At 47.4% G+C, this 9,824-nt stretch overlaps 1 protein-coding gene across 1 annotated transcript in view; it reads right to left on the bottom strand.

The window, feature by feature from the left end:
• The window catches only part of LOC105817425 (ankyrin repeat domain-containing protein 26-like), a 92,962-nt gene extending 91,202 nt beyond the window's left edge, over positions 1–1,760 (bottom strand). Inside the window, exon 1 of the mRNA XM_012653109.1 lies at positions 1,510–1,760. Within this exon, the coding sequence (XP_012508563.1) occupies positions 1,510–1,760 (251 nt within the window). The remainder of the gene's footprint in view (positions 1–1,509) is intronic.
• Positions 1,761–9,824: the final 8,064 nt, after the last annotated feature.

Here is a 9,824-nt window from a genome sequence, read left to right as displayed (position 1 = left end):
TACCCAGAAATAACAGATTTTATCACATTTTGTACATATTTTAAGCTAACACAAGACCACAGTGTGTTTGTACATATAATCAAAATGATTTTTATTCTTACTTAATATACCTAAACACTCTTCACATGTCAGCACACATATGTATCTATGCCACCTGCCATGGTCACATATTATTCCATCTATGGACACAATCGAATTGATTTATAAAATTCATCATATGCATTCCTCTTAATACCTTATTATTTTAAGTGCTGAGAAAAGAAAATTATATGATCTCTATTTCTTGAGGATATTTTGGTATAATGGAACTGATGGGCAAAGGGCATACACAATTTTGAAATGTGTAGTCACAGTTGCCTCCTTAGTGCAGTGCGTCAGTCTCATTTGTGTGTACTTACCACCAAGTTGTCTATTTCAAAAGAAATCAGCAACATAAACTGTAAGCACCAGTATAAGTATTTTCAGTGTTTAATATTAGTATTTAATATCTTCATTCTTACAAACTCTGTGGATAGATTAACAGTATCTCATTCTTCTTTTAACTTAAAATCTTTCTCTTAGCAGGGGCACTTAATATTTTTTGCTATGTGTGTAGGTCACTTGTAGATCGGCAAGAAAAGTACTTTGCCCAATTTTAAATTAGAGGTCAGTTTTTTTCTTGTTTGATTTGTCACCATCATCAAGTTCTAAATTCTTTCATATATTTCGGTGTTTCTAGATTTTTCTAGTCTGTTCCATTCATTTATCTGTCTCTTCAACTATTAATAAATGATTAATTTGAAGAAATTAATAGCACATTTCGATATCTAGAAGAGCAAGTCTTATTCACTCCATTACAAAATTTTTCTTCATGTCATCACAATAGTAAAAGAGAGACACCATGTGTAACTCAAAAATTTGGAACCCTTATTACTTTTATTTCGCACATGTAAAATTGATAAGTATAGAAAGAGCTCACATTTTCAGAAAAACGAGTCTCCCTATTGAAGACTATGGTAGCATCTACCCACTTCGAAGTTTCCTTCTAAGTTCCCTGAACTTATCCCTGAATAAAGGACACATTTACACAGGTGTACATTGACATAAAATGGATATTGAACTTCTTGCTAAGATGTTTTAGCACAGAATTTGATAGAGTATGTGAATTATTCCTCGTATTATGTACCTTTCTATAAGGTATATAACATAGTGATTTAAAATGTGTACATTAAAAATAAAACACCGTATATACTTGTGTCAGTGAAATAGCTAAAATTGGCAAGAAAGCGTCCTAGAAGGGGAGTCGTGAGTGGACGGGGAACCAGCTGAAGTTTTTTTTGTGTGTTGCTGCCCATACAGATGGCCTTGGCGCTGGACCCCTCCACGGTTTCCACGTCCCAGGTGCTGCGGAGCCTGCAGGGAGGACAGCCGGGCGCCCTCGCTGACCGGAGTGCGGGCTCCCGCCAGTCTGGGAAGGGCGCTTCCCCAACACCCGCCGGCACCCAGGCCCGCGATGGCCGTTCCCATTACCTCTTCTTTCTGTCTCTGCCATCCAAGACCTTTCTCTTCAGCGACAGGATCTGCTCTACTTTCGCCACGTCACCAGCGCAGGCAGCTTGGTGAATTTTGTCCAGATCTCTTTTCCGGCTGTGGTACCATGGCTGTAGGAAGGCGCTGTCACCAGCCTCTCCTTCCGGGCCCACCCCGGTCTTGCCATGGCTGCCGCAGGGGCCGGAGGGCGGCCGGCCCTTGTCTCCCCCGAAACAGAAGATGTTCTTCATGGTGGCGGCTGCCGGCTTCGGAGGAACCTCAGCTCACCCCCACCTCCCACCCCACCCCAACCGCTTGTTTATTCCCCGCCTCGGGAGCCCAGTGCAACGAAGACAACCCGATCTGACCACGACCTCCAACAAGGGAAATTCCGGTTTCCAATTTCTGACAGGAGTAAATCGCCAGGCAGCGCCAAGCACAGCCAAGCAAGACCAGAACTGCCAGAGCCGTTAAAGCAAGTGCGCGTGCGCGCATCAGAACGACGTCATGGCGCATGCACACAAATGTCAGCAGAGAAACCGTCCCCTGAGTGACACACTCCAGAGCACGCAGGCTCGGGGCTGCTCTGTCCCCGCTGCCCGCGTGTCGTGCACGTGTGGTTGCAACTCGGGCCCCTACGTAGGATGGCAGAGCTCACCCCAGGGCTGCCTCAGGGTTGCCGAGAGTGGCACCCCCTGGGCCTATGGGTTACCAGCTGACTGAGCTCACAGTCCGCACCTGCTCCTCCTCACTCCGGGTCGCTAGCCCGGTGGGCACCAGCGCTGGGAACTCAGCTGCCATCAGGTTGAGCAGCCAGTCCCCACCTGTGTGCCACCCCGGCTGCCTAACTGTCCAGCAGGCTTGGCCCCTGCTGTAGCATGAGGTCCCCAATGTCTCTGCTGCTAGAGTGGCCAAATGGGAGGCTGCTGAGCCGCTGCTGTGCCCAGGCCACAGACAGACCTTCCTCTGTGTCCAGCATGTTGGCTGGAGCCAGGAGGGGGCATGGCTGCTTGGACTCCCCACAAGCCACGTGGGGGCCTTGGAGACTCAGCTGTGCGGTGTGATGGAAGATGGGGCATGGATGTGCTATGGCTGCACCTATGTTCTCAGGGCCCCCACCCCAAGCACTTCTCACCCCTCAAGCCAGGTGCCCCGACTGAAGTTTCTGCGGGAAGCAAGGGCCCGCAGCTGAGTGAGAAAACTGAGGCACAAACTCTGAGAGGAGCACACATTGATTTTGCCAACCCATGTCAGTTTATTTTCCCTCACCCCAGAGAGTTAAAGGCCGAATTTAGCACAAGCTGAGGTCCGGGCTCTGAAAGAAATCCAGGTGTTTCCCCGTAGGAGCATGTCATAAAACCAGCACACACTCCGGGCCCCCGATGCCCACTCCTTCCTACCAGGGGAACCCGTTCATGTTCCTGGTGAGAAGGCACCTCCTGGAGGTGGCCTCCATGCAGCATCTGATGTGACTCAGTGCCCCTTAGGCCGCTGTGTTGGCTGGGCCAGCTCCCTCCTATGCTCGAACTGCTGTTGGCCACCTGAAGGAGCAGGGACAGCTCCCACTCCACGTCTTCAATCCTCTGAGCCAGGTGGACTCTCCTCACTTGAAGCTCCAGGGCCTGGTGGCTCTTCAGGGCCCAGGTTCCCAGCTTATCTCCATCTGGGTCATTTGTCTCCAGTGTGTGAAGTCTGTCTTCCTGCCACTCACAAGGGGAGATTCTGCAAGCCACCTGGGAATGACAGACGTATAACACAGACAGGTGACCCCCGAACACTTTCAATTCACTCTACCCTGAGCCCTCTCTGTGGTCTTGGCCATGACTTTTGTCATTTAGACACTCTCTAGGCACCAACATCCACCCCAAACTTGGGAAGATGCCAATGACTCCCTCCAGGGACTGACCTCATGATTAACTAATGAAGACACAGTGTTCACCAAGTTTATTTCACCACAGTAATGCACACCAGTGGCAACTATATCATTATGCAATTGTCATGTTTAATAGTTTGGAACAATTATTCAATGATTAAATCTCAGCATATTTTATAATCCCTCACCTAATCCTAATTTTCTCTTCCTTAAAATCAGAGATATTTGTATAGAATGTATTTTTAAGAATGATCACCTGTTACTTTATCCTCACTGAGTCATGATCTTCTGACCCCTCAGAGCAGCTGAGGACAGATTCCTGCACCTAGCCCCTCTGCTGTAGAGCTAACTTCGCAGCTGCCTGTCTGAGGTGAAGGGAGGGCGGGTTCACAGAGGAACAGACCCCTCAGCTCAGCACAAACACTTTAGAGGAAGTCCAGATAAAGCTCAGGGCAAGAATGATTGGCGTGTTGAGATGACAGGAAGCCAGCATCTGCATTTGGGTTTCACGAGGGGACCCACCTCTGGGGCTCAGGGATCCTGGAAGGCCATGAGAGACACAGTTCCCGCAGCCTCACTGGGAAGGGCATCTGCGCATTTCATGGCCGGTCCTTGGGCCCCATCCTGCCTTGTTTGCTCACAAGAAAAACGTTCCCTCAGTTGTTTGTGAACATAGGTGCCCTTTCTTATCATTTTGTACTAAGAGAGAGATCAGTTTGACCAAGAAGTTGATATTCCAGATCTTCAGACATCAAAACGCAGACACCCATGATGTTCTCCTGAAACTCTCCACATTGAAGGAGCATCCTGACTTTCCCTGCTGTGTGTAAGAATGAAGAAAACCTGCCCCCAGGCCCCTCCTTGGCCCTGACTCCTGGGGTCACTGTGGCAGAGGGTGTTCCCTGGCTGGGGAAGGGGGATTCTGGGGTGTTTCAAGGTATCCTGGCCCAGATGCACACACTGGGAAAGCAGATGTGAGAAGGTGCCTACCCATACCCCTCCACCACCCAAGGTGCTTCGCTAATTTTAGCAACTCAGGGACGAGGCTGGGACAAGTGAGGCACTGGGCTTGGGTGCAAAAGCCCAGGGGTCCAGGGTCTAGAAGAGAGGATTAAACATGACCCAATAGCAAAGTTGGGACAAGACACACAGTAGAGACAAAATGACATAAAAGGTGCCAGAAACTTCAAGTCAGGATGAATAGTATGTTACGCAGTATTAAAACAATCAAACTGGGGAACTAACACCCAGAGACTGGCTGCCAGCTTTACCAAATAAAGTGACTTTTTTGGTTTATTTTTTCTATATTTTTAAGCAAAGAAAGTTATATTGAGCTCAGTGCAGACAAAAATGCATGATAACTTTTATCTTTCATCTTCCTTTCCTCTCCATTCTCCCCTGTGTCTGCACCTCCAGAGACTGCAGCTAGGACACGGAACAGCCTGGATGGAAGATGCATCTTGCAGAAAGCTCCTGGTCCCAGAGATGTGTACTGTTAGTTAGGCTACATCTACAACAGCCATTGTTATTGCTCCTTTTCCATGCCCTTCCTCAATATTTCAGGCTGTGAATTAATTTAGAGAGTTTCAACCTAACCTGATGATGTGGCCTTCCCTGTCTCCAGCCCCAGCTCTAAGGCTTGATGGCTTAGCCTTCCATTCTTGAAAACAAACACACAGAACCTGATTTTGGCTGGTGGACATTCTGATCAGATCTGGCTATTGTAGTCCCAATACCTCTCTGTGGAAGGGGCCATGACTCCATGGGTTCCGTCCCCATGCACACCTTAGGAGCTGAGATGCTAGTCTGTGGACTTACTACAAATGTGCTGCCTTCACCTGGGGGCAGTGGGTCTAGCTCATCCTCCTCTTTCTGGTACTTCAGGACTTGAGAAGAGAGCTGGAAGAACTTCTCATTCAGCTCATCCAAAGTGTCTTCTACCTGCAATATCTTTCTCTAGAAACAAGGAACATGTGGTCTTTGTTACTTTTATTTGTGTTCTGATTTCATTGAAACTGTCTTGTGCTCCTACTCCATGATTTACAGCGGGGTAGTGCAGGGCATACAGACTCAAAGTCAAGTGCTGATCTCAGACAGCTGAAAGTCTGAAGGCAAGGGGAGCCAGACCTACAGCCCAGCACAGCAAAGTAGCAAAATGTATTGTGGAGAGATGCACGAGGCACTGCAGGAACAAAAAGCAAGACACGTAGCCCAGGTAGGATGGTCAGGGAGAGCTTTCTGGAAGAGAGACTGTCTCAGCTGAATCTTAAAAGGTGGACAGGAGTTAGCTGGGTGGAGAGTGGGAGAAGAGCATTTTAGACAAAGGGAGCAGCATGTGGGAAAACACAGATATGAGAGAGTATAGGAAACATTCATCTATTTGTCCATCTATCCATTTGTCCACCCATTCCTTCATCCATCCATTTATCTATCCATATATCCTTCCATCCATCCATCCATCCATCTTTCCATCGATCCATTCATCTAACCTTCCATAAATGAATTGAACCATCCATCTACCCATATATCCATCTACCCATCCACCCATTATGCTATTTGTCCATCCACATATCCATCCATCTATCCACCCACCCACCCACCCATTCTCTGCCCATCTATCTACCCATCCTTCTATCCATAAGTAAAGACTTATTATGAACCCAATGTGTATCAAGACAATGGTCAGTTATGGGACACTATTAGGAAACTTCCACGGAGTTTATAACCTATGAAGAAAAGCAGACATGAGGCAAGAAATTATGTGTGAGGAGGGTTATGAGTGGATGTTTGGGTTGCAGTGGGGATTAATCAAAATTCATTTGGCAGTAGCATAGAATTTGTCAGGAAAAGTGTCAAGAGATGATGCTAGAGAAATGAGGGCAGCATGCTTTTCTTACATTGTGGGGTCATCTAAAGGCAAATTTGGTAGAACCATTCTCATGAATAGAACCTTCATTTTCTTGGGAGTGTCCGTGTGCCCAGCTGAAAAATGACTTATCTCAGACTCTCCATGAGACAGAGATAATCATGTGGCTAGTTTTGGCCAAGAAGATGCAAAAGAAAGTTGTAGAGGAGGTAGATTCTGGAAAATCTCTTTAAAAAGGAAAGCTGGTTAAGTTCCCCTTCTTACCTTTGTACCTTTTGAGCAGGTGTCCTGTAACCATGAGTGACCATGAAGATAAAAGTCATGTGCTCAGGATCATGAAGCAGAAAGTTAGAGGGATCCTGGAATTCATAGGACACTGTGGATGCTGATGGGTTTACTTTTGAACATACCAAACTTAAGCTATCTGTGGGGCATCCTATGAGCTAATACAACCCCAATTGCATGGTGAGTTCAGCTGTCACTGAAAGCCCATCTTTTGCTCCAAACATGAAATGGAAGATACAATCTTTAAAAATGCAGAGCCATATTTGAAAGGGAACTCTCCAGATGCCAGAGCTGGAGAGACAAAGCAAGGGTTGGAAGGAGGTCAAGGCATGTGGCGTGTGTATCTTCCTTCTTAGAGGCTGAGGAGTCAATTCCCACTTTGGGCAGGCTTTGAGGCCATGAGCACCATTTGTGGTTGGGGAGACTGATCTAGGGCCGCCTGAGAAAAGTCTGGACTAAGGACTGTCCCTTCTCTGAACTTGGATTAAAAAACTCAATCCAGGCCGGGCGCAGTGGCTCACGCCTGTAATCCTAGCTTTCTGGGAGGCCGAGGCGGGTGGGTTGTTTGAGCTCAGGAGTTCGAGACCAGCCTGAGCAAGAGCGAGACCCCGTCTCTACTAAAAGTAGAAAGAAATTAATCAGACAACTAAAAATATATAGAAAAAATTAGCCGGGCGTGGTGGCGCATGCCTGTAGTCCCAGCTACTCGGGAGGCTGAGGCAGGAGGATCATTTGAGCCCAGGAGTTTGAGGTTGCTGTGAGCTAGGCTAACTCCACGGCACTCACTCTAGCCACAGCAACAGAGCGAGACTCTGTCTGAAAAAAAAAAAAAAAACCTCAATCCAGCCTGTGGACATGTCCCTGTCACTGAGAAGGTTTCTTGCTCAGGGCTGTGGTTGGAACAGAATCAATGTGAGAAACTGGAAGCATAAGTCTGTGCAGCACAGTACTCCATGGGAGGCCAGAACCTATGAACAGGTCCGGAGACCACCAGCCCCGTACAGTGGGAATACAGACAAGCTCAGCTGCGGCACAGGGAATTCTGCACAGAGGAAAATGCCCCTGAAAGTGGGCTCATAGTTGAAAGCACAAAATCTGCAAGGAAACCCAATGATGTGAGAGTGGCAGACAGAACAAAAATACACTCAAGAAACTGAAGATGATAATGAAGTTTGAGCAGGACTGTTGCATAATCTTGTTTAAGTGTGAAGAAAGAGAAAAGGAGAAATAGAATCCACAAGACAGTAACAGAAATGCTGTTAAAAAAGAGAGAAATTCTAGAAATGAAAAATGTCAGTGCGACTAGTGAATTACATATAGACCTAGGTGCAGTGAGTTTCTGGCAACTTCTGAGGAAATCACGTGGGATGTAGCACTGAGAGGCTAATGGCCAGGAGGAGGCAGCAGCTGCAACTGTGGTTCTGCAGTTTCTGTTACCAGGTGGTGCTCTTGGCATACACATTTTTACACCTGTCTGTGCTGTGTGTGCATTTTGCCATCTTGTTGGCTGCTGAGTCACCTTGCTGGAGACACTCAGTTTTCTGCACAGGGGAATGGGGTTTGTCATGTCTGCTCCCTGACACTCCGCGGCTCTTTCAACTTAAGGACAAGGGAGCTTGGGGCAACATCTTCCTCTGCCTCATTTGTTTCTTAACAAGGTCCAGCAGCACGATACAGTAGAAAAAGCTCATGTTGGGATTTGCGACTCTCTTGGATGAAGTTTCCTCCTCTCTCCCAGGCTCACTGTGCACACCTGAAGGATAAACACGGGCCTCTGTGAGGATCGTAGGGTGTCTGGCTCCTAGGAGGCTTTCAATAACCTGTTCCCTTCTGCCACACTTGGGGCTTGGCACTGGTGTGGCTCTCTGCATATTTGGCAGAAAGAAAACTAATCACACTGTAGTTCATGGAAAGAATGGTTACAAAGGTCACAACCCATCTGGACATCAGTGGCTTCCCTGTCATCCTGCTCCATTCTGTCCAGGACAGTCACTGTGTCTGCTACTTCGTCCTCGCAAAGAGAGAAAGGGAAGAATGTCCTTCCCATAGAGCTCCCCATCATTCCTCACACTGAGGTGCATGAGAAAATAATTCCAGGGAAATCTGAAGGCATTGCTATGCCTCTAGGAGCAGGGTCACTTGTTTTCAGTGCGTAGGCAAAAGCATGAAGTTCTGCAGCTGCCCTTTTGACAAAAAACAGGTTTCACAGGTTTCCTCCCCTTTTCTCTTCCTTTTTATATCAGATAAGCCCTAGTGTCTTTTCATTAAAAAAGAAAATGAAAAACAAAAATATGCCAGAACAAAAAAATTCCTAACTTATTATCATTATTATTATTATTATTATTTCTTGAGACAGGATCTTGCTCTGTTGCCCCGGGGTAGAGTGCAATGGTGTCATCCTAGCTCACTGCAACCTCAAAGTCCTGAGCTCAAGCGATCTTGCTGCCTCAGCCTTCCAAATAGCTGGGAATACAGGCATGCACCACCATGCCCGGCTAATTTTTCTATTTTCTGTAGAAGTTAGGTCTCCCTCTTGCACAGGCTGGTCTTAAACTCCTTGCCTCAAGTGATCCTCACACCTTGACCTCTTAAAGTACAAGGATTACAGGCACGAGCTGCTGCACCCAGACATACTTAACTTTTGTTTTTCTAATTTTAAAAGGTAGCTCAATGTAGGCTATTAGTAGTAAGGATATGTAGTAAACATAATATTTAAACAAGAAACAAGTACATAATGTCAGCCCCAGGCCACTGAGATAGGTCACACTGATGGCCCCGTTCTGGGCCTGTGCCCTTGCCTTGTACTGCTGGGGCCCTCCTGCTGTGGGAGGGCTTTCTTCTCACCCCTTGATGCTGGGCTGCACCACCTGACTTGCTGTGGCCATTAGGATGAGGTGGGAGTCACGATGTGCCAGCTCTGAGCCTGGGCCTCAAGCAGTCTTCTGTGATTCTGCCATTGCCATGAGCAGCACATGAGATGGCCAGCCTGCTGCTCAGGGAGGGGAGAGGTCCTGGTGCGAAGTTTCTCCAGCTGAAGTGCCCTGGGCAAGCCCAGTCTGGAGCTGCATTCTGGCCAAAGTCGACCCAGACCAGAGGAGCTGAACCCCCCACAGGTAGGAGAAATACACAGTCTGCTATATGCTGCTGAGAGTTTGTGTTGTCTGTCCTGCAGCAAAAACCAACTGACATACCCATTAACCATTTGTGCATTTCAGACCTCCTTTCAGCTTCTCTTCATTCCCTCAAGCTAGTCTCTCTCTCTACTGCTTTTATGGCATTCTCTCTCTCTCC

The sequence above is a fragment of the Propithecus coquereli genome, unplaced genomic scaffold (assembly GCF_000956105.1).
Source record: "Propithecus coquereli isolate 6110/MARCELLA unplaced genomic scaffold, Pcoq_1.0 Scaffold411, whole genome shotgun sequence".
Lineage (NCBI taxonomy): Eukaryota > Metazoa > Chordata > Mammalia > Primates > Indriidae > Propithecus > Propithecus coquereli.
The sequence above is the reverse complement of the archived record's forward strand: the minus strand, read 5'-3'. Positions and strand labels throughout refer to the sequence as shown.